The sequence below is a fragment of the Oculina patagonica genome, chromosome 1 (assembly GCF_052425735.1).
Source record: "Oculina patagonica isolate OP01 chromosome 1, crgOcupat, whole genome shotgun sequence".
Lineage (NCBI taxonomy): Eukaryota > Metazoa > Cnidaria > Anthozoa > Scleractinia > Oculinidae > Oculina > Oculina patagonica.
The window spans coordinates 4,332,082-4,356,199 of record NC_135758.1 but is presented as its reverse complement, the minus strand read 5'-3'; the positions used below and the strand labels follow the sequence as shown (position 1 = coordinate 4,356,199).

The window sequence follows — 24,118 nt, the reverse complement described above, 5'->3', positions numbered from 1 at the left end:
AATTTAGCCGTGTTCTTCGCTTTAAGACAGCTGAAATTCAGGCAACGGTAGATACAAGTTCGAACCAAGAATATTTTGGTCTGTATGCTTTTTTCTCCCAGTTTGCATCTTTGAAAGTCTGACAAAATGTTATCATTTCATTTTGATTTTTTTGATGAATCTTTCACTTTCGTTTTGATTTCGTGTATTCTCAAAATAATACAAGTTTAAACCAATTTATTGTTTTACAGAATACTTCTTTTTTATACGAAAAACCCTGAATTTAAGTTATTGGCAGCTATCAGCTACAACCACACACGTGACTATTTTGGCGGGAGTTCTCTTTTCCCTCCCATTCGCCGGCCACGTAGGCTATTTTTACCAATCATAGCGCGCAAAGTTATTTGCTCATTTCAGAAATTATCATAATGATAGTAAATATTGAAGTACTTCCGCTCTTGGTCAGATGCCCAGTATATAAAGCACATAAGATGAGCTACGATGTTTTCGCATTTCAGTGTTCTTCTTAACAAGTGTACTCAGTTTCGAGAAGAAGGTTCATTTACTGATGTGCAGTTGAAAGTAGGCAAGACAGTTTTTCCAGCTCATCGCATGTTATTAGCTGCCTACAGCGACTATTTCTACGCCATGTTTACAAACGGAATGAAGGAGTCGAACCAGGAAGTGATCGAACTGAAAGATGAAAGCATGTCTCCAGAAACGTTGAAACAAATTATTGACTTCATTTACAGTGGACATCTTCGTGTAAATAGGGAAAATGTGTTTCAAGTTCTCGCCGCAGCAGATCATCTTCAAGTCACGAGTGTCCTTCAACAGTGCTGTGATTTCTTGAAGAAGGAAGCGCTCCAACTTAACCTCGACGTGCGCAGGTTTTGTAGTCTTTGTGCAATTGCTGAAAAGTATGGTCTGAGGGAATTGCGAGAGGCAGCAGAACATCAGATGGCTTTGAATTACAAGGATGTTTGTGAAAGCGAAGAATTCCTGACCCATATTGGCGCAGACCAACTGCTCAGCCTTCTCAGTCGAGATGACCTCAGTGCACCTTCGGAGACGTTCGTTTTCAAATCAGTGATGCAGTGGATTAAATACAAGCAGAAAAAGAGGATGGCAGTTGCGGCCAAAGTTATCGAAGCTGTTCGTCTGGGGCTGGTGGACATCGAAGTTCTGATCCATGAGTTGAATACATGGGATATGCAGCGACTTCCAGCTATTCACACGATTTTATTTGACGCGTCAATTTATTTCCATGTACCATCGCAAGTGCCGAGGTTTGCAGAGAAATCAAAACCTCGAACTTCAAGCCAAGTAAGAAAGTCTGTTACATTGTAATATACAGTCAACTCTTATATATGTTATTCATCATTCCTGGAGTAAGAAATTCTAACAGTGAATTGAAAAATATTCAAGTGAAACTCAACGAAACAAATATTGAAACATTTCAAGATATTTCATTTAGAAGATCTAAATGTTTCAAAATATCCGCTTTTTACGACTATTTAGACTATTTACAGGAAAAACACTAAAACTGAACATCGGATTCTAGTAATTGAGCCTTTCGCACCTCAGGAACAAAATGAATGATTGGGTCTGACTAAACTTGAGATGCAACAAGGAAACATCGTTGCGGCGGCTTTAATTTTACATGTATAAAGCAATGAGTGTTGTCTGTCTTTGAAAATAATATTTCTGTGTCTTGTTGCAGGTTCTTCTTGCCATTAGTCCTCGATCTCCTGCTAAGTACTTTGATGTTGTTACCAAAGGCTGGAAAGAGATGACGTCTATGAGACAACCAAAGCTGGAGGATGTTTCGCCTCCCTGGATGGAACAGACTCTTACCAACTCAGCCAGTGTGTCTATTGTGCAGCTGAGCCTGTTGGTAATGACTTGTATGTAGCTGTTAAAGTTATTCATTCTAGTTCCCATGTTTATTGTTATAACATAGATCTGAATTTGTGGGAAAAAAAGCCAAGCCCTCCTTGTGTCATTAATAGTTTATGTGCCATAGGTGACTACATGTATAGTGTAGGTGATTACAATGAAGTTTCCCAAAGATACAGCTTTTCCCAATGCCGCTGGGAGCCTATTGCTAAGCTAAGTCTTTATAACAGCGACACTGAACATCATTTCTGTGCTGGAGCGACAGTATTTAACTCAAAGCTGTATGTAATTTATGGGTGCGCCAAACGAACTGAAAGAAGGGATCAGAGGGGTTCTATAGCTAATGAGTACTCTACGCAAAATGCAAAATTATATTGCTTTGACCCACGAATGAATCGGTGGCAGTTTATATCAAGCACATGCCACCCTCACTTTGGTTCCACACTGTTTGTAGTTGGTAGCAAGCTATGTGTAGCTGGGTGGAAGCAAGTATGTCAATGTTACAAACCCCTACAATAGAAGCTATCCATGTGGTGACAAAGCCAGTGTTGAGGTGTATGACCCTGACACATGTCGGTGGTCAATTGTTCATCAAACCCACATTCCCCAGAACAACCTTGGAGCGATTGAAGTAGAAGGGAGGGTGTATTTCATCATCAACAAATTTCCAGTTGACAGTGGGATCAAAATCCCACCAGGGGAAGTGTACCCTGTTTATTTGGGTGAATGGGAAAATCTTGTTAGCAATGCACCTCTTTGTTATTTGCCAGTCAAAAGGAAAACCTAGACAGCAAAGTAAAATTACAATGCTAAGCACACCGCTTTACTATCAATGTTTTTCAAAGTGTGACCAGTGGGGATTAATTAGATTCTGTTGCTGGAAAGTCAGCAGAAGGCTTGGGATAGGAGAAGGCTAGGGGACCTTTTAAAAGAAATAGGAAGAGGAAGCACTTGAAAACTCTCTTGCAGAACCCTCCCAGTTTCTAATTCTCTCCTCCAGCATGAATAAGAATGAGGTCAATCAAAGCTAGCACAAAGGAAAAGTAGAATATAAGCCTGTTGGGAAGAATATCTGTTAGTTTTTGAGGTGGGGGAAAATCCAGAGAACCAGCCACAGTTTTTCTTGTTTTGCTTTTTGGTGTGAATCAAAGTTCCTGTTTGACTTGGGGCCAAAAATCTTTTTAAGCTCCATTATGTTTGTGTTTTTAAAATAAAAAAGAAAAGATTGTATTATAATAATTGTCACAATTGTTGTTACCCATTGTAGCCCTAAGTGACCAGGATCTAATTTATCGCATTATAACAGATGCACAATGTGAATTTTCAGATACAATATGTAATAAGTCAAAACAATACTTCCAGCTAGTATATTTAAAATGTATAGGTACTAGGGAGAATACGTTTGTGTTTGGTGCTGAGTAATTGTGTTCGCTTCCCAAGTACTTTTCTGGATGACTGTACGTTTTGAGTTCCTATAAAGAATTCAGGCAACTTTGGTGTCTGGTCTTAGATCAATCCTAGTGTAAACAGTTCTTGAATAATATTGCCAATGGCTAGAATTGTACACAGTTTAGTTGTTACAGTATTATAAAGCATGAGGAACTGTCAGATGTTTTAGTTGGTGTTTTAATTAGTTTAAAAAGACCTTTTCGAACTCTTTGTGAAATACAGAAAAAAGATAAATTCTCAGGGCTTGAAAAAAGTCCCAACTGGTCACTAAGAAAAAAAATTATTAGTTTCAAGTAACTTAACATGCTCACTTGTCTGCCGACTAATTCATAAAAAAGTTATCGGTACTAAGACAAGCATTCAACTGTCCCTTAGCTGGCAGAGACTTCGTATGTCCAGGATTGACACTGGTGCACTTCCTCATGCTGCATCACAGTGTCTTCTGTTCACCCACAATCGTGTGGTGTCCCAGTCACATGGTACTACGTGTTGGACAAGTGGAAGACTTTAAGAACTTCTTGTCCAAGGGGCCAGCTGAAATTCAATTTTTTTTTTCAAGCCCTGATTCTTTGCATATACTATCAAGTTAGTTAAAAATTCCTGCTGTGGACACACACTGCAGGGTGTTACTTAGTACTATAATCTAAAAGCTTACTGTATGTATACACCTAATTGCAATAAGGTTGTCATAGAAAAAAGGAAAAAAGAAAAAGTCAAATAGGAATTAATTAAGCGCATGCACAAAATTCATTTGTACAAATGGCCTGAAAATGCCTCAAAATACGAATAAATCAATTTATCTTGTTACAGCATAATAAAGTGGACTCAAAGTGTGCAGTTAAAAACTCGTGAGTTTTCTGTAAATGCTATCAGTTATGAAACTACGCTAATTGATTCCTATTTCCCCTTTTGCTATTCTCTTTTTTCTATGACAACGTTATTGCAGTTAGCTGTTTGTCTTCTCAGTTGAATAACAGAACGTAACAGTGTTATATTTTTCATCACAGTAGTACAGCGAGTCTAGAAGTTGTAAAGGACGTTGTAGACTATTTTTAACTCCTTGTGACAACTATATATTAAAGTTCGTTTAAATTAAAATAAATTTCCTTTAAACTTTGGTAGTTGAACGTGTTCACCATTTTAATTCACCTTGATCCCCTACCCTGTCTATGATGTGCTCTACTAAATTAACCAAAATCAGCATGATCACAAACTATACCCCACACAGGGTCTGGAACGGGGGGGGGGGGTGCTGATCCCGCATTCCTGCTCCTTTTTTTGCAAAATTCCCGCATCCCGCTTTTTTTTAATGGCTTTTCCCAAATCCCGTTTTTTTTTTCTCCTAAAAAATACATCAGAGAAGAATAAATTCTGCAAAAGCTAATAAATGTGAGATGCAGATTAGCGCTTTCGTTTGAAAGTTTGATCTTACGTGTGCAAAAAAGAAATAAATTTTCATACCTCAGTATGATATAAGAGCACGATTGAAGTTTACAGGAACAGTTTCCACCGCGTCTTATCTGAAACAGACTCCACGTGTTCGCCCGGTTGATTCGCGTTCGCTGCTTGAACATCCATTTGTGTTGTGACGACTTCCTGAACTCCCGACGGAGAGGCTAAAAATCCCGCATCCGTGCCCAAATTTTAGTTTATCCCACTTCCCGGAGAGCAGTCAAATCCAGAATCCCCTGAAGATATTTTGCGTTTTCCCGAATCCCGCACTGTATTTTGGTCAAATCCCGGATCCTAAAAATACCCTTCCAGACCCTGCCCACAGTGTCCCAGTATTTTGATGCTATCCAATTGTTTTCATTAACTTATTTACAAGTGTGGCATGCATATGGATTGCTTCTAATCAGTACTAGTCAAAAGTGAGCTAAGGCAGCCACAGCAGGAACAGCAACAAAACTAAAAATATCTGAAAACAAAACGTTTGATAATGACCAGTCGAATGGCTCTGTATGTGCATTCGAAATCATTACTGGTGCATTTAATAGCTGTCCACTTCAAAACAACACAAAATTACCATATTCTGGGTTTATGGTGAATGTCTACAAAGATGGCAGAATTCATTTTCTTATCAGCACTGTTGAACCATTTTAGACTTGAATGACCATAAATAGCTGAAACAACCAATATATACCAATGCTTTTAAAGATCTTTAAAGACCTCATATGAGTCATTCCTGGTAGTATCCCCTTATAGCATTCCATTGTAGAATGACCATGAAATAATCACCCCATTACTTCCTGGGTGAATTATATGACCCTCTTGTAGGGCGTGGTGGCAGACCCATTGTCCTCATATGGGGTGGCTGTACCATGGCTCCAGGGAACCTGGGAGCTACCGCTGGACGGAACTGAGACTGCAGTGCAACTGCGTGCGCACCAAAAGGAACAGCAGGGTGCACGGCCATGGGCTGGGCTGCAACGACTTGATGGCGAGGGTAAGGTGCTGTGATGGCGTGACGGGAATGAGCTGAGGGAATGGGAACAGGGATTGGCATGGAGGGGGTGTGGGTAGTGTACACCTGTTGAATAGCAGTGTACTGTGCACCTTGCCACTGACCAGGGGAGGGGTGGAGATCAGGTTGAGAAGGTCCAGATGGTTTGCCACGCCTGTTCATGCTGTTGGCACCTCTTGGGGTGCGCCCGCTCAGACTGTTTTGGTCAGCGTCCCACAGCTTACAAAGCTCTTCACCGATTTTAGGCTCTAACTCCTGGAATAAAACGTTCATAAAAATTTAATGTCAATTTCTTTGCACTACAAATCATAGGTTATAACAGGGGCTCTTCTTATTGTAGCCTTGAACAATTTTGATGTGGACAGCAATTTAGAATTGAGAGCAGGATGTTAAGAGGAGAGAACTTATGAAATTTAAACTGCCTTTACACTCACATACCCTTGTTGTTGCTGCATGTTTTGTGTGGAAAACCAGTGAGGGAACTAGCTATGAATCATGGTTTATTGGGGCTAAAAGATATTGACTCTACAGTCAGTTCTATAGAATTGATTACAGAAAAATAAAATTGATTAAGATAGTCTAGCATCAGGGCAAATCTAACAATGCACTGCCTTGTGATCTTTTTTCCATGCTGGGCACTGATAAAATTCTCTTGTCTTCAAGCTGTAATTTGTTCAACACATTTGTAAGGGTTTCGTAACAGGAATCCTAAGAAATCTACTACATTGGTGGCTTCTTTCACTGACCTGTCCATCACGGCTGATCTGAACTTTCTTGTGATCATTCCACGGGTTAACAAGATGATGAGCTTGCTGGAATGGAATACTGGCTCTGTGGGATAAGGGAGAGAGGAATGTATCATACGCATCCATGTTTCTTTACGTCAAGATAATGGTATCTCTGAGTCCTTTAATTACAAAGAGTACAATTCAAGATCAGAAGCTTCACAACACATTCCCCTAGCTCACACTATTCAGTGCAAGGAATTTTAAAAAAGCGACATGTACATGAATTTCAAAGCAAGAAGACCTTTCGGAAAATGTAGCCACATTTTTCAAGCTCATTCTTTAAAATGCAGCTCAATCTTTTCCAGTTTTCGTTAATTGTTTCACTATTGGTATTTTTCCCCCTCAGATAACTATTATGTTCAATTGTGATCTCATTTCAATTGAATGTATTAAATCTATCAAGGCTGCATGCTAAAAGTTTCCGATCTCCTTCACGCTGCACAATTAAAGTGACATCTATGCTTCAGCGTCATTAATTGGAACATTGCAAAACTGAGTTTGTTCATGATGCTTTAATGTTTCCAAAGAAAGGAAAAAATCAAAAATTAAATGTGCATACTTCTTAATCCAGTCAACATTGAAAACACCGCTGAGTGAGCTTGAACCAAACTCAGGGGACTTGTCTTTGCCAATAGGTGATGTCATTTGTGCATAGCCTGTTGCAGAGGGAAAGTGAAGGGTAAAAAAACAGTCAGTACAGATTTGTTCTTGTTGCTAAGCACAGAAAAAAAAAAGATGTTTGCCAAATGATCACCTTGAAAGTGGCCACTGCCTTGAACAGAGAAAACAAGAATGACATGCTTGGTTTCCTAAGAAGAATTGAAATCAAATTTGTCATTTACCCTTACTTTTTGACTGCTCATGTAACCAGTGGTAGAGGGGTGCCAAGAGGCCCCACCCGTTTAGTCATCCTCATGCAGCCATAACTTGCGTCATCCTGCAGCGCTGAACAAACATTATACAACGATCTAAATAACTGATCTACCCCCCGCCCCCCCCCCCAAAATTTCCCAAAAAAAAAAAAAAAAAAAACCCCTCCTTTTCTAATACCCCTTTTTTTCCAAGAAAGCACATCCACACAGAGTAACTAGCAATGGAAAACAAGTACATGTACTGGTAAAACAACACCAAAGGGCATGTGAAAATAAAACAAAAACGTGGACAAGGTCATCAGTTCATTTACAATGATTGATCAATTGTCATGTTCCACGGATCCTTACCTTAAAGGCTCTGTTAAGCTTCTTTTCATTGGCCAATGTTGTTGCCCAGATGCCCTTAGAGGAAGCCACAAAAAGCATTACTAAAAGTTATATTTTAAAACAGTCAAAATCATTTAAAAATACTCTCGTGCTCATGTACTACCATTTGCGTTCATCCATGAAGCGTGAACAATTTAGCGCGTAGTTTTGCTTTTGAAACGTTAACGGTTTTATCTGAAAACGTGACACTTCGGACAAGTGAATCAAGCATTGAAAATCTTGTTCTAAAGCGACTCCTGGACGATACTTCTTTCCAAACTTGTCATCTTTTCTCCTCTCCATTGTAATAATATTTTCTGAGTAGACTTTCATCAAAGTAAGCGGGCAAATCTTGAAAATACTGATAGCTCGTGAAGAAAACATGATCGTATAGCGCCAAAACGTTGTCAATTTCGCGACCTGGCCACAAACGTTTCATTGGTCAAAAGTGGCACGTAACAGACAAAACCGTTGAGGTTTCAAAAGTAAAACTACGCGTTAAATTGTTCACGCTTCATGGATGGACGCAAATGGTAGTAATACAAACAGCAGATAAAATCATGACTGTTACCTTGGCCATTGATATGTCCAAATTTCTTTGATTGTTACACTTCATGATAAAGTAACGAGCTGAAAATAAAAAAATTACAAAAAAGAGTGCCTCTCATTAGTTTATTCATGACTTCCGTAATTAAACAAATCACTGCTACAAGTGGTAGATCACATGGATTTACTATGAACATCATTTTGTTGCAATTATTTTTTGGCAATTTTAATGAAAATACTAACCTTCACCTAATTTCTCTGACTGCTGAGCAGGTCTTGGTGACCAACTGTCACTTGACGGTTTGTTTCCATTCTGTGTGGGTACAAAGAAAAACAGTTATAATACTTCTCGGACCAAGAAAAAATGCCTATGTTTATACCTACAACCCTTGGAGGAAGGTCTGAGTACTGCATAAACCGTCAACTAAGTGGGATCTTAAAACGTATTTTATATTTACAATTGCTCGCCCAGTTTTCTTGGCATGTCCGGGCCCCGGTGCTTCGCTCAGCGGGGCGGTGTCTGTGGCTCTGGTGAGTCCACCTACATATTGTCACTCCCCCGGCTCGCGCTGTTCTCCGTGTCGTGGGGGCCTCGTCGGTCCATGCACAGCTGGCTCTAACAGTAATTAGAAAAGGAGAGGAGAAGGGAAGAACAAGAGGAAAAGAAAGTAATGCAAGTGAAAGGGAGTGGCTTGAAGTCTTAGCCTGAAGATGGCTGATCTTTTGAAACATTTATTTCAAGGCCTTGGCTTTTTATGAACCACCGCTCGTTCCATATCAATTTAGTGCTGAACCCAATAGCAAATCATTGTGTATATGGACCACCAAATCCTGAGGAATAACATTCAAAGAAATGTATGAGACGGTAATTAAGAAATTGCATTTTGAGCTTGTGGCTAAAAGGGTTTAGCAGACATTTTATTGGAGCCTCGCTGAGCCAAGGCAGAGATATTGCCCTAATATTTCTGTTACTACACAGGTGCAAAACATCTAATGTGAGCTTTGAGATTTTTATGTTGTAGTTTCTGTACCTTCCTGACCCTAGAACTCGAAGGAAAGTTTGTGTGACTCTTAAAATTGATAGTGATATCAGCTGTCACTTGTCAAGAATGCTAGTTTAACATGAACTTACTTGAGGGGACGATTGTATTTCACTTTTAATGTGCGGGCTTGACCCTGAAAAAGACAAACATGTACCAGAAATAACAACTACATCTTTTTTTCAACCCTTCGTGTTATTGTACTACGTGATTCACATTTCACTTAAACTGACCGTATGAATTCATTTTCAAGCAGATGCCATGCTTTCAATACCAGTTGAGATACAAATTAATAGGTCACTTACCAGAGGAGTCTCGAGGGCGTTCCCTTGACGGAGAAAACTGCTCCACTGGGCGGGGCCTATGAATGGAACAGATAAAATTAAATGATATTTTTTTTTCTGTAATACTTGCGCCATCATTAAGTCACCTGCTTGAGGAAGTACTGTGTTTTTATCAAGTTACAAAAGTACGGCTTTTTAATAGCAAACACTTCCCTATGGGTGTTTTCAGATATTATTATATAACTGTCCTTTTTTTGTACAGCTGAATTTTACGATACTTAGTCAGCTGCAAAAATACAGGGCATTGTGGCCAGGGTACATCAGAATCAGCAAAAACAGACCCTGTCATACCTTTCTGCCCTAGATCGCATGGGCGGTCCACTTTCAATTCCTGTGAGGGTAATAAAAAGTTAGATTTTGGTTAGTTTTAAAACATATTACATTGAACTGTTTAATCTTAACCATGATTAATCTCTAGCTAAACTCTACTTGGGAGGTGCAGTGCCCTAATGGCCAGTGCTTTCGACTCTGAACTGGCAGTTCAGGCTTGAGCCCTGGCCTGGGTCACTGTGTTGTGTTCTAGGGCAAGTCATTAAACTTTCAGTGCCTCTCGACTTCCCATCTAGAAGTATAAACCAGCATACAATGTTCTGTCAAGGAAACCTGACAGAATGCTGCCCAAAGTGTAACCTGTAATGAACTAGCATTCCATCCAGGGGGAGTAAAAACACTTCTTGTCTCTTCATGCTATGGAAACTGGGATAAGCTTAGGCAGCTGGGGCTATGGCTAGAGTTTGACTAAGCTTAGCTTTAGCTTACTTTGTTTTACTTTTTAGAACAATCTTGCAGACAGGTCATAAGAATGAAAAATCTGATTTACAACCAAACTCTCCCAAGAAGAATTAAAGAATATGCATGAACAACAGTGAGGAGAATGTTGAAGTTCATCATAACAAAGTCACATTACCTGGTCGTGTTCTTCTTTGGCGTGGATACAATGAAGGATTCATGACTTGCTCCTCAGCTGTTAACACAGCTGCTACTGCACGGACAACCATCTGTGTTCAAACAAAAGTTGAAATGGAGATCATTTAGAACTTGGGACATTTAGTGTAGCTTACATGATTCCAAGATCGTAAGAGACTCATGTGGTCTATAAGAGGTGTTCTAGGCATTTTTATAGTTCAGGGCATGTAAACGCTCTAAGGTATAAAATGACATAAACTGGATTGCACAATAAGACCCAAAAAGATGTGGGATGCAACAATCAAAACGTTCATTGCTTCTTACCTCATCCACTTGGGACCATGGTCTGGAAGGAGAACGAATCCTTCTGATGAACAGCGCCTGCAGCTTATGGTGTAGGTATGACACGTGGTTTACAATCTGCAGTATAATGTAAAACAGTTAGCAGAGTTGACACATTTCTGCAGAAGTTCTGTAGACACATCTCTATAAACCAAGACATGAAATAAGTGGCTAATTTGCTTATCAATATGTGCAAGTGTACATCTCAAATGCAGACATTTGTGTGTCTTTGTTGAAGTGTCTGACATAGAGAAGTGAAAATTGTCTCGGTAGCATTTTTGGTTAACCATCTAGAAGAAGGAGGGTGTACAGAGAAGCTCCAGGGAAGCTCCCGTAAGCAGCCATCTTTCCCCTACACCTCTAATGGCCGCTAACGAGAACCATTCTCGTAAGCGGCCAGCTCCAGTTACGGACACTTATTTTGCTTCCCGAGGGTGTCCACTTACAAGAGCTTCGACTGTACCATGCAAATGCTTAGAATTGTATCAAAGGGAAAGGTGAGGAAGGAGTAACAAATTCAAGGGAATAAACTCGAGGTAGGAAGGTAAGGGAGGGGTCAAAATACATCATGATTACAGTCAACTCTCTCTTAACGGACACCTCTATAAGACAGACACCTCTTTCAGATGGACACCTGGTGTTGGTCCCCTCCCTGCCGTTTTTCAGTCATTTTACTGAAACTAAACTCCCTATAAGACGGACACCTCTCTAAAACAGACAGTTGGAGCCGGTCCTGAAGTTGTCTGTTTTAGAGAGAGTTGACTGTATTATAACCTCTTTGTTTCCTGAGAGAGCAATCCAGTCATCCACTTTGAACACAACACCATTGTTTTCCTTTTTCTCTCCTGATGTTTCCTCTGTGTCACTGTCACTGCTCTCACTCTCTCGTCCTAGGCCTTCTCCAGGGTATCTCTCACCGTCACGAGTTGCAGAGGGGTCCTGGGTAACATGCTCAGAGGAGAGACTGGGTCCAGTGAAGAGTGCTACTGTTATAGGAGACACTAGTGTGCAGCATTTGACAGTCACTGTTGTGTACAATCTGTTGAGAGGGTGGTCATATATCAACAGTGCATTTTCCCACAGTTACATACGCTACATCTCCCCCTGGTTGTTCGAAAGCTGGGATAAATCACTATCCAGTGGTAAGTGTTAGCAAAACATACTACGCTATCCACCGGACAGCAATTTATCGGGTGGATAGCGTTATCCAGCTTTCAAGCAACCAGGGCCTGCATTGTAAAAACTTCAGATCAAGGCAATGTATTGAAGGAGTGTTACTGGGCAAAAATACGTTAGAAAGTTTATTCATTTTATTAGAAGTGGCTTTTTTATAAAGTATTCTGAACTTGCTAAGTTAAAATGTAACAAGTCTCAGCTGATGTGACAAGAACTACCGGTAGTTTAAAAAAAGCTTAATAAATTCTTGTAATCAATTTTGAAGCACGACATTTACAGACAATGTACAGGAAGCTAAAACTCAACTGCATGTTTTCAACGTCCCAGTTGTTCAAAGGGTGGATAACGCTACCCACCAGATAAATCGCTATCCAGTGGATAACTGTCATACAAAACCTTCTTCGCTACCCAGTGGACAAGGATTTATCTGCTGAATAGCATTATTGACCCTTTGAACAACTGTGGCAAGCACAACATCCACCAAAGACAAGAAAAGCTTTGGTACAACAGGGAAAAAAGAACTCGGGTGAGATAATTAACTATGGGTAAAAGAAAATAGATGTTGGGAAAAGAATAAAGTCATTGAGTTTCCACACGTTTTTGTAAAACGTCCATTTGAAAACATATAAGGAAGTTAAATTAATAAGTGACCCAGCAGAAAAGTGACACAAATCCTTATCGCTCCCATGACATTAAGAACACTTCTAATCTACTGGGAAACATACCTTGCCATTTCTTCATAAATCAGCCAATCAGATGGGAGTTTGGTGATGGCTTTGGCCTGGGCACCACTCATAGATTCTCCTTGGGTTGGGGACTGGTACAAAATGGAGGAATTGTGAAATCGAACCTTAGTCTCTTTCCTGTAAAAGGAATAAAAAATATCACACAGCAGCTTTATACTCTCCTTTCTACAGTATGTTGGTTGAATATTATAAAGGAGATTCCAAGTAAATTCATGACTAGATATTCCAGTCAATGAAATAAACTATCGTAATAAACACAATATATTGGTTAAATTTATTGCAAAACCATCATCAGGTATGAGGTACAGAATAAAAGGCAGAAACTATATAGGCTAGAGGTGAGGAGATTATTGAAATAAAACCAGTTCACAGCTTGCTTTCAGACCAGTGTTAAGTTCTGCTCTGTTTGTTTTAATGTGCAGTGCCTCCTTGAATAATAATAGGTTCCAATTAGGATCGCTGTCAATGATAAAGGTGTTAGTGCAGATGTTTTCCAGATAGAAATAATCAGTGCTGGAATTTGATTGCTGTTGCACGAAAACACCAGACCACACATTGCTATGGGTTCTTGTTGTACTTGTTTGTAATGATGGATATGTGCTTTCACTGGTATTAAAACCTTCATCTAACATCATTCCATGTTTTGAGCCAATAAACTAAATGTGTGGTTAACTGTAAATAAATTTAACTTTGATGAATGTTCTGACTTACTGTGTTGTGAGTTTTTTGGTACTTCTATCCACACGAGCTACTTGAGGGAAAGTTCCAGCACAGAGGGCTGCCTGTGATCAAAATTAAAATTTATTGAATAATGTCACACTATGGAAGTGATAGTAACATATTGGAAACACCTCCCTTGATTAAAACCGTATTCAAACGACCTTGATAACATATGCATTTTAAGATTGAATGTATTGTCTTAATCCAGGCTTTGCACAGTCACTTAATAATAACTAGTGTGCTGCATTTTCCTCAATTGAGGTTTGAGGATTTTTTTGAGTTCAAGTTTAAAACAATGCTTCTGAGATCAAGTTACTTCAACACACTAACTTAAAATTATGGCATTAAGCTATGCAGCCATCTACCTTGACAACAGCCCAGTTATTTGAGTTTGAATTCAAGTCTCTTATATCCCCTGCACCACGAGGCCGAATAAATCCTGCAACTTTTAACTGACCAAGAATCTGTGACCTGAGAAACAATAAAGAAGTACAGTTATAAGAGTCATTGAAGAAACAAGGAACTTTTACCACAAATTTGTCTTACTGCAAAGATATTCTAGAACTTATAGTTTGATTGAACATAACATTCCCCACTGGATGGCAATTACAATGAAGTTGGTTTGGGGGGGGGGGGGTTGCAGTGTTTGTCATAAAAGATAAAGATGTCACTCATCTCAGGCCTGTTTTTAAGTATGCCATTTCAGATACAAGTCCTGAAATCATCACCTCACATTTCAAGGGAAAATAGCGCACCTTCAAACAGGATGATAAGGTCAAAACTGAAGAGCAATGTTGATTGTGTAATGCCCCAGACTTGTGCAAAACGCATTTACATATGAGGCGTTGGAAGGTGCAAGGTGAAGTGTCATGGGCAATGGGAAATACCTTAGATCCTCAGAAATGCAATTAGAATTGTCAAATAGAAAATGATCTCTGTGTTTTTATAGAGTAACATTCAGGGAAACAAACACCAGTTGATGGTGAATTCTGGTCTCTAAGGACTGAGAAGGACAACAGAAGTCTCTAATTCCCAATCTATCTATAGATGTTTACTAATCAATATTTCAACATCAATTTTCACCTCATGCCTGCCATCATCTCTAAAGTGGCCTGAGACAAATAATTCCTGCGACAAAAGTTTTTGTCAAACCCCTCAGATCTTGCACGTTGCCAGCCCTGTAAACAATACAAAATCTTTTGTCAACTACGATTGCCACTGTAAAATACTTGTGAGAACAACTAGCCTGCCAGCAGGCTCATCTTCGGAAGTTTAAAAAGAAAGCGATTGAAATCTACATTCACGGGTAGAATTTTAACATCATTTAAAGCGTAACCTGTGCAGTGCAGATTATGTTGGCTAACATGCTGTCACACATGCATCAATGCAACGTGTTGAGGAACATAAGGAGTCTGCGATCGGGAAACACTGATAATGTTAACTCTAGGTATAGGTGTTTATGAAGACGTACTCACCCTAAACACTTGAACAAAGATCAAGTGATCACTAAATGGATCCAAGATGAATCTTTTCCTGGCTGCAGCTGCAGCACGTTTCTCTGATGGGTACATTGGCAGGATGACTGTAATTTTAAACAAAGTATAGATGAGACAAGTTACGTTACACCTGAATGTTTATATTAATAATAGAGATGGAGCTTAACAAGTGATTTTGGTTTTTGCATGACCAAGGTAGGGTCAATTTAGATCGTCAAGATCAAAGGAGCCTGATGGCTCATTGGTACTGGCACTCAATTAACTACAATTCCTATACGATTCAGTGAATAGCAGCGATACTCCTCTCTGAGACACAAAGTCTTCCATTTAATCAAGAACTTCAGGTCAGTGTACATTAATTTCGTTTTACTCACAAGGATCTCTGTATGCCAGAGCACAAGCTATGGTAACAATTGGATCCACACATTTCAGTACAACTGAATACAAGATCATCTTCCCCAGCTGAGGACTGAGAGGTAAGTCTGCAAGGTGACGACCTGTAGGAGTGTTTCAAAGAAAATGTCAGACAGTTATCTCTCTGCACTCACTGTGGACCTATGATGTAAGATTTTCTATGTAAATGAACGAATTGCAGAACTATGATGCCATATTTATATCATTTTGCACGCATTGTGGACCTATGACACCAGTCAACAATGTCATAAATGAAAGTGTTGACAACATGAAAGTAGTTGCAAATGTACAGTGTAACAGCAACGTACTTACAGTCATGCTAGAACCATTTTAACTGCACATAACAATCACATGGTTTAAAGGTACAAAGAAAACTGACTGGAAAAAGACATTAAATTCTTAACATTATTGATGCCCTGAGCATGTTACATACATTTTTATCAATTTTGGATATCAACACTTCGTTTTTATGCTTTTGCAGTTATCATAACAAGGTATGTATTTACCAAGGTCAGTCAGATCTTCCCATTTATCCAAGGCATCTATTGTCTTAAACAGGAAACAAATAAACAAAGAGAAAACATCAACAACACGTACTGATTGACTAAGGTGGTGATTACTTGAGACCATGATCAAACATACATCATAATTCCACTTAACATAAATTTCACGTACAGTATGTACATTTTACAATGAAAATTAATGATTGAAAACACAACAACGTACTTCAAGGTAAATTCAGACTATGGCCAGTTTTTTTTTTTTTTAATTTTAAAATGGCATAACGTGAAATTTAAGTGTGGGAATATGTCACCGGTGAGCAATGAAGCTGCAAGCTGAGAGAATCACTTTTAATTAACCTTTATTAATTTTATTTGCATGGATATTATAAATTGAATTGCCACTCACACAAAAACTCTGGGGAAAGAGGGTAATTGCTTGTAGTCTAGGGTGCATTTAATATATACAATGTCAAATATTTTGGACACGGTTTCTGAAGGGTGCGTCTTATTGGCGTATGATCATTGACAGTCTTTGGTATAATCCTGGCATGTAATAAATGGAGAACTTTGCATTTTATAAGCTTGCACAGAATTTTTTTTAAAAAAACAACCTATGCCACATTTCCAAAACAGCAAAAAGGGAAGAAAGATGATGATCTTTGGCATGGGATGAACATGGAATTTACCCCGGCATGTGATAAAAAAACATAACACATTAAATAGCTTTAACAAATTTACCACCATTGTCAGAACCAACCTTTAGCAGGGCAATAGCATTTCGTAGCACCAAAAAGGGTGGTGCTTCAGGAGCTTTGGACAGAAAATCAGAAATTGACGTGTTTGGTGATGCTAGGAGCTTTGTATGAAGACAGAGTTCCTGTGAAACAAAAACAAAAACAAATAATACCCAGTCATTGAGCAAATGTACACTGGAAATTACAGTTTAAGTACATTTTATTCAGGTTTCTTCTTGACAGTAACATGGCCCCAGATGCTGCTAGCCTCCATTTAGCGAAGAGTTTTTAATACATGTATATTAAAATTGTTTAAAAAGTTCAAAGGCAATAATAAAAAACCGAACTTTTCGACTAAAAGTCATCATCAGAGTTGGTGTGTTTGCCACATAGTTTTGTATTTAAATGTTAAGTCACTCCCATGAGAAAAAGATGAATTGGATGAGCCAGCAGCTTTTTGTTTAGCTCTGGCTTTCTTAAAGCGATAAACGAAGCCTCCAAGATCTTGCGTTTTCGCCAATTGTGTTGACGGGTGATTATATTCCATGTGAATGAGTGCCCCAGGAATTCAAGTAGATGTCTCGCTCGTTCTGAGACCTTGGGGGTGTCAGAATGTTCATCAATCTGAATGCTGAAATTTTTGTAACAGTTTAACATTTTACCTGCAGTGGTGTTCTCAGTAACTCTGGAATTTGATATTCCAATAAACTATCGTAGCGAACACGGCTAAATAAATGGAAACAAACACCAGGGGAGCACCTTCCAGCCCTGAGATGATAAACAACAACAAAAAAACTTTAGTCACTAGCGATGTTGTCACTTCTTGTTAGAATACAACTTTATGTCAAATTTTGTTTTTGGTTTTTGCAAATATTTCATTAGTCTCCCTGTACTTATTTTTATATTAATAGCAACTTCTACATGTACATGCTGTGTAAATAACAGAATTGCTAAGTTTAAAAAAATATTATCCAATGCTAAACACAGTTGTTTCAGAACCTGGACAAGTAACTAAAAACCAAAATATGCAAGGTATTTGGTGAGAGAAGAGATAGGACCTGATATATAGTTAAGGTATGCAAACACAATCTACTGTACCGTATTAACTCAAATGAGTGCCGCCCCAAAATAACCGCCGCCCTCAAATAAGCGCCGCATTTGGGACAAAAAAGCTAATAAGCGCCACCCACTAATAAGCACTTTTAATCAAGAGAAATGTTTTGCAGATCAAAGTGATTGTTTTACCACTTGGCCATTAGTTTTTCTATTCACAATTCTTGCAATAGTACAGTGTAGTTCTGTAAATGTTGTGAATGCCGCAAACTTTGCCAGGGCAGCTAGCACCACTTCTCTCTTCAGCAATTCAACTTTGCCAGGGCAGCTAGCACCACTTTTCTCTTCAGCAATTCTCAATCTTCTCTCTTCACAATAGAAAGACGCCCTTTTCAATAACTGTAAAATATAAGGTTCTTTGCGGCGTCCAAATTTTGAATAAGTGCCGCTGGAGTATCTCACCTTCCTTTTCTCTGAATTGCACTTGTCTTGGACACCCACACTGGGTGTAGTGTGGACACTGACGTCAAGGCATCAAAAGATTTCTGAAGTAAAACACCCCCAGTAAGTCATGTACATTTTCCAACAAATCGCAATACACCAGCCAGTCCCATTAACTGTAGGAAATGGAAGGAATGGGGCAGGGGAGGAATTATGATCATCTCGGAGCCTAGTATGCCTGGAAACAATGTCTGAACTTTTTATTCTGTCATTATGGTGCATAGGTAATATGTAGAAAATTGTCGGGGGTTGGGGCAGACGCCTGGGGAAATGGGAATAGCAACACTTGTAAGTTGCAAAAAGCATTTTATCATAGCTAAGGCTCTCCAGAGGTGGGCTATCATGTATTACTGTTAGACTTGTCTTGTGGTAAAAAATTACCAAGTGTAGTGATATGTGCATGTAGTCCACTTAACTTTTAATTACAGTATGTACCTCTTTCACTTTTCCACTGTCAATCACAAATACAACATCATCTATTGTTACACTTGTCTCAGCTATATTGGTAGAGAGAATCTGTGTGTGAAAGAAAAGGTTTGTATGCATTTATTTTTTCATTAAAAAATTAAAAAAAAAAAAAACTTACAGATACCTGAAAATAAGCCTGATCTAATACTGGTCCAAAAGATCTCAAGGGGAAGGGTGTCTTTTGAGGTTACATCACATCTGCTTCCTTATTTCTCCTCTGGGAGAATAGGGCCTTAAGAATAGGGTCTTTTGAGGTACTGTAAGGTTTATCATTGAAAGATCTCAATAAATATGTTGAAAATAGTTAGGTCTCTATCTGGATGAGTGTTGTGTTGTGATGTAGTTTATACTTACAATCTTTCTCATAGTTTGATGCAGTTTTCTGAAAACCTTGCAAAAGAAAAGAAAACTAGTTACAAATCATTGTGTTCAGATTAATATATAAAAAGGCTTATAATCATACATCAATACAATCCAAGCCACACTTTTCAAATTCTAATGCTTCTTATTCACCTTTCTCTGTTCTGATGGCTGCATAGACGAATGAAGAGTGTAGATCTGATACCTATTTGCAAAATAAAGAACAAATCAATCTTAGCATTTTCATTTTATCTTCTGAAATTTATTCTTGTAGACTCATTAACAACTAAAAAAAGCATTTAATAATTTCTGTGTCTTCTTCATGGCAGTTGAAGAAAATGTGCACTGCCCAGGGAAAATATCTTGCTATGGATATAGATGTCAGATAGTAACCACCAAGTGACTACATTAAAAATTGTTTAAAGGTAAAACAAAAGGAGTGACAAAAAGACCTGATTTAAGTGTCAACACAGAGTTGAGGTCACTGTAAACAAACAGTTACAGTCAAAGCTCTCATATGCGGACACCCTCAGGACGTGAAAAAATTGTCCATAACTTTTTATTATTATTTTTTATTTTTTTTTTTTTAACTGGAGCTAGCCACTTAGGAGAATGGTTCTTGTAGGCGGCCACTAGCGGTGTAGGGGATAAATGGCCCCTTAAGGGAGCTTGGTCAGCTAACAATAACCCGACAGACGTGGATAGCGACAACTCAAGCACTAAAATATGGTACTGTAATTACTGTAAAATCATTGTGACAAACGGCGTTGTGAAGTTGATTGATAAAAACAAGATGCAGAGGCTGTTAATAGGATTTTCTTTGGGGTGTTCACTTATGGGAGCTCAAGAACAAAGAAAAAGTCTAAGTCGTAATCTCTGAAAGTGTCCGCGGCCGCTTACGGTAATGTCCGCTTACGAGAATGTAAAAATACCGAGTTTGTATGGGAGTTAAAACAGGGTTTCAAACAAGGCGGCCATAAGTAGAGTTGTCCGCTAACGAGAGTGTCCGTTAAAAGAGCTTCGACTGTATTGCAGAAAGAACAGAAACATGTTGCAAAGAGCCAGCTGGCAGGGTGGATGGGAAGAAGGGGTGGGGGTGACCACTTGGCTATATAAAAAGCCCTGCCAAAGAGCCGGTCACAGTACCTTCTTGAATTTCCAAATTCTCTATCAGCTGTCAGATGATCACGAAGAGTAATAATTTCATCATAGCCAGGAAGAAACACCAATATTGCACCTGTGTATATTTGAGTTATTAGTAAATAAATATGCTTCAGAACTAGGCCAGACTATAGTGTAGATGAAATTGGCTTTTTTGAAGGCCTTTCATTTGTGGTTCGACAAATTAACCAATCAAATTGTAGTATTTCACTTTGCTTGGTTAGCAAAAAGGATAGTCCTGCATGTTTTTCTTTGTTCAGATGTATGAGCTTCTGTAGTACAATGCATTATGCCACTGTGCCTACACAAAGTAGTAATTGAGTACTTATAGAGCAGTTTTCAATGAGTGTCGTAAAACCAAAACCAAAGTAATTACTCTGGCCAATCACAAAGGACACAGACAATCCAGTGAACCAATCAAACTTAAAGCAAATACATGTAGCTGGCACAAAGCGCGGGAAAACGTACACAAGTGAGTCACGATTGGTTTTGGTTTTACTCCTGATTGGCTGAGAAAGTGGCGTGAGATTTTTAAGCCAATCACTGAGTGTAGTAATGCAAAACCAAAGCAAACACAATTTACTTTCGACACTCAAGTGAAAACCGCTCTATTATATATAATTTATATTAGTATATATATCATATATAATTAGTAATAGTTATAAATTAATTACATTTAATTTTTTGGGCTACACTCAAGCTGCTCATAAGTCTTACCTTCTTGCTGAGTATTGCATATATATGTCAGCAAACTGATAATAAGATCCCGATCAACCTGCAAAGTAATTATAAGTCAAGACTTAGTGAGAGGGGCGGTAAGGGGGGATCATGCGCACAGTTCATGACTATTAAAAATGGTAAATCACGTTTCACGGAAAATAACATAGACGAGGAAGCCTTGTGCATTTAAGCCTCCATATCGAAGTGTGTTTAGTCTTGCAAGGTCTTGCAAGGACGATTTTGACTGACTGACTACCTGTTCTTAAATATTTAGCCATCACGCAAATTGTGTCCAAAAGTAATCTACCTTGCACAGCAGGTTGGTTTTTTTGGAGAAAGTGCTGAATTCTAGTCAAATATTATGATTACACAACCTTATTTTTTGCTTTCACGTGTCACAACAAGTATGTCATTCACAGTTCACGGACAATATTATTTTATAATCACGGATCACGGAAAATAAAAACGTACAATCACGTTTCACGAGAAACCCCCTTACGGCCCCTCTAGTGAGGATTTCCCATTGGCAGAACAACTACAATAAAAATATCATATCTTGAATGCATTTCAATGTATCCTTTAGAGAACTTACCCTATCATCATCAAATGTCTTGTGATAGATGGAAAGTAATTCTTTGCTTTCTTCACTTAATTCATTAGATTCCTTTTCTAAAGCTGTTTCATCGACATAAGGGACCTTTGGTGATGACCTGAATAAGTTGATATGGCAAGTAGATAAATCAATAACAACTAATAAAAAAGGTTGTGCATGGTTGCTGGTGATAACAATAAGAATCAAATACCAGTTATAAGAACCACTTATAATTTTTCGTTCCATGTGCAGCCAGCCAACCAGAGACAAATTATCTGGACTACTCGAATTTTTTTCAAGGTGATTCTCATGCACTCGTCATCTTTAACATCTTATTGAACAAGCTTATTCGGTGAGATATAAAAAAAAAAAAAAGAAGGTATGGATGGCCAAAAGTGAAGAATATTGAAACAGACTGCGATATGGTTTTTGAAATATTGTTGGGCTAAAGATATTGTTGTCCCAGTTTTCAAATTTAGTCTTGTTTGCTTGAAGTTCTAAATTAATACCTCCGAGATACACATTAATTTTGATTGCAATGAAGTTATAGAATTGATTTCTTTGCAAACATACCGGTAAGCTTCATAGCAAGCATTTGGCAAAACTAAATAAAATAAATTTAACTTAGCTGTGACACAGTCCCTTTAAAATCCATAACCACTGCATTAATTAAACATTGTACTTACAAAGATGACTCAAGAAGTTCAACAACCTCTGTGTGCTCCCATTTCTTGCCCCAGTCTATTGCTGTCCTGTAAAACAAAGGTTTATTACAAGCAGGATGGGTTGGCAAGGTAGGGACATATTAATATCAAAGATTGAAGTGTAATTCCAAAATGAATGAAATCTTCAGTAAAGCCTGCCAGATAACTGGTACATGCCTTTTATGCAAATTATAGGCATACATATATGCATTGTAGTATTCAGGAACTAACAGCATGACAAAAACTCTTTTCACAAACAAGCTAGGACTCTGAGTAATGTTATTTACAATAATTAGGCAGCATAGCCATAATACATGTTTGCCATATTTCCATTAACTAAAGTTAGCCCTCACAGTCCAGCTTTGAGAGGTGTCAAGATGTCAAGATATGATAAATGTACTGAGAACCAGGCCCCAGTTGCTCAAGGTGTGGATAACATTATCCACCAAATAAATTGCTATCCACTGGAAGGAGGATAGTGATTTTTCAGTGGATAGCATTATTCATTTTTTAACAAACAGGGCAAACTCCAGGAGACCTGTGTTTGATTTATATTTCTCTAACAAAGAGAGAGGACTTTGCAATGATTGTATCCATTTCACCAGTTAAATGTAGTTTTAAGAAACGGTTTAATATTTACCAGCCATTCTTAGGTTCTTTGATGTGCGGGTTAGCCCCTAAATTCAACAACTGCTCCACAACACCAGCACAGCCTCGTCCTGAAGCTACCATCAGAGCAGTGGCCTGGGTCTCAGAGTGTTGATAATCCACTGTGTGAAGAAACACAAACTGTCACAGTTCATCTCAGTTGTAATTCAAGCTGTACACAAACAGGGGCAACCTTAAATATTCTGCTAATATTTCAAGTTCTACAACAACATCTGTGGAATTGCCTTAAATAGACACTGATACTAACTTACCACTGATATTTTCATGCATAATCAAGTAAAGAATTTGAACAAATGATTCCTCATCACCCTAACAAGAAAAACATCAGGAAACATAAAGTTACATTTTGTGGAAATCATCAGACAGTTACAATTTTTTATGTAAATTATGCATAAATTAAGCATTTTTGATAACTAAGTAAAATGGTTTTAAGATAGCTTAGAATAACTTATGTTGTTTTTAACTTACATTTAGCCATGCTTCAGAAATGCTGTTGTCCATTTCTTGCCTTAAGTATTGTTCCTCACTGTCACTTTCCTAGAAGCAGAAGTTTCAGGGGTGAACATTTAGTGACAATATTCAACCTCCTATAATCAACACAGAACCAACAAAAGTAGCTGGTTTGTAATATAATTGTGCAATATATTATGAACCAAATGCCAGTATATAAGTAAGCAGCCATAAGACTATGACAGTTTGCCAAGCAACACCATTACTGCTGTTTTCCTTACTATGCTCTGCAATAGTGTTCCATGTGTTAACACTTTGTTATAGCTAAGAGAGCAGTTAAAAACTGGTACCACGTAGCAAAGAATAAGAGCATGTACAAATAAGATGATTTCACATGATGAGGTCAAATTCAAAGAACATTTTCAATTGTCCTCCCTCATACTCTTACTATTCTTCCCTGTAAATTAAACCATAAGCTACAAGATAACGTAAGTCTATTTAAACATAGACATTATTGGGAAATGTAGCATTAAATAAATTTATGTGTTCTTCATTACCAAGACAAACAAAAACTTTGTCTAGCTAGATAACTATACAATACATGCAATGCATTTCATTGCACCATGGTTACTGTGTTTGAAATAAAACTCATGCTG

General features: G+C 38.3%; 2 protein-coding genes across 4 annotated transcripts in view; one reads left to right on the top strand and one right to left on the bottom strand.

Annotated features, from left to right (window-relative positions):
• Positions 1-24,118, bottom strand: part of LOC144650017 (3'-5' RNA helicase YTHDC2-like) — an 81,454-nt gene that overhangs the window by 50,053 nt on the left and 7,283 nt on the right. Inside the window, exons 12-46 of one of the 3 annotated variants that reach the window (XM_078509764.1) lie at positions 23,481-23,549; positions 23,264-23,321; positions 22,984-23,113; positions 22,326-22,391; positions 21,640-21,757; positions 21,045-21,102; positions 20,313-20,403; positions 19,320-19,371; positions 19,161-19,196; positions 18,774-18,854; positions 18,300-18,382; positions 17,447-17,552; positions 16,808-16,927; positions 16,054-16,096; positions 15,508-15,630; positions 15,113-15,219; positions 14,721-14,815; positions 14,003-14,108; positions 13,629-13,699; positions 12,897-13,034; positions 11,770-12,034; positions 10,978-11,073; positions 10,655-10,745; positions 10,039-10,078; positions 9,709-9,764; positions 9,496-9,539; positions 8,607-8,676; positions 8,389-8,447; positions 7,800-7,853; positions 7,334-7,388; positions 7,139-7,235; positions 6,538-6,622; positions 5,344-6,046; positions 3,814-5,245; positions 3,489-3,691 (exon numbers count right to left, since the gene is read on the bottom strand). In XM_078509764.1, the coding sequence (XP_078365890.1) occupies positions 5,570-6,046; positions 6,538-6,622; positions 7,139-7,235; positions 7,334-7,388; positions 7,800-7,853; positions 8,389-8,447; positions 8,607-8,676; positions 9,496-9,539; positions 9,709-9,764; positions 10,039-10,078; positions 10,655-10,745; positions 10,978-11,073; positions 11,770-12,034; positions 12,897-13,034; positions 13,629-13,699; positions 14,003-14,108; positions 14,721-14,815; positions 15,113-15,219; positions 15,508-15,630; positions 16,054-16,096; positions 16,808-16,927; positions 17,447-17,552; positions 18,300-18,382; positions 18,774-18,854; positions 19,161-19,196; positions 19,320-19,371; positions 20,313-20,403; positions 21,045-21,102; positions 21,640-21,757; positions 22,326-22,391; positions 22,984-23,113; positions 23,264-23,321; positions 23,481-23,549 (3,240 nt within the window). In that variant the 3' untranslated portion in view covers positions 3,489-3,691; positions 3,814-5,245; positions 5,344-5,569. Of the gene's footprint in view, positions 1-3,488; positions 3,692-3,813; positions 6,047-6,537; positions 6,623-7,138; positions 7,236-7,333; positions 7,389-7,799; positions 7,854-8,388; positions 8,448-8,606; positions 8,677-9,495; positions 9,540-9,708; positions 9,765-10,038; positions 10,079-10,654; positions 10,746-10,977; positions 11,074-11,769; positions 12,035-12,896; positions 13,035-13,628; positions 13,700-14,002; positions 14,109-14,720; positions 14,816-15,112; positions 15,220-15,507; positions 15,631-16,053; positions 16,097-16,807; positions 16,928-17,446; positions 17,553-18,299; positions 18,383-18,773; positions 18,855-19,160; positions 19,197-19,319; positions 19,372-20,312; positions 20,404-21,044; positions 21,103-21,639; positions 21,758-22,325; positions 22,392-22,983; positions 23,114-23,263; positions 23,322-23,480; positions 23,550-24,118 lie in introns of those variants that run through there. The other 2 variants (XM_078509686.1, XM_078509823.1) reach the window with 2 other exon arrangements.
• LOC144631728 (kelch-like protein 25) lies at positions 425-2,803 on the top strand. Its single transcript, XM_078490304.1, has 4 exons — positions 425-1,305; positions 1,703-1,780; positions 1,831-2,357; positions 2,398-2,803. The coding sequence occupies exons 1-4, from the start codon at positions 481-483 to the stop codon at positions 2,663-2,665; spliced, it is 1,698 nt and encodes a 565-aa protein (XP_078346430.1). The 5' UTR covers positions 425-480; the 3' UTR covers positions 2,666-2,803.

Bases quoted from the DNA above. Each gene is read 5' to 3' on its own strand.
- LOC144631728 (XM_078490304.1), top strand. From the start codon at position 481: ATGTTTTCGCATTTCAGTGTTCTTCTTAACAAGTGTACTCAGTTTCGA. The intron at 1,306-1,702 runs GTAAGAAAGTCT...GTCTTGTTGCAG, and splicing joins AACCTCGAACTTCAAGCCAA to GTTCTTCTTGCCATTAGTCC. The intron at 1,781-1,830 runs ATGAGACAACCA...GATGGAACAGAC, and splicing joins GCTGGAAAGAGATGACGTCT to TCTTACCAACTCAGCCAGTG.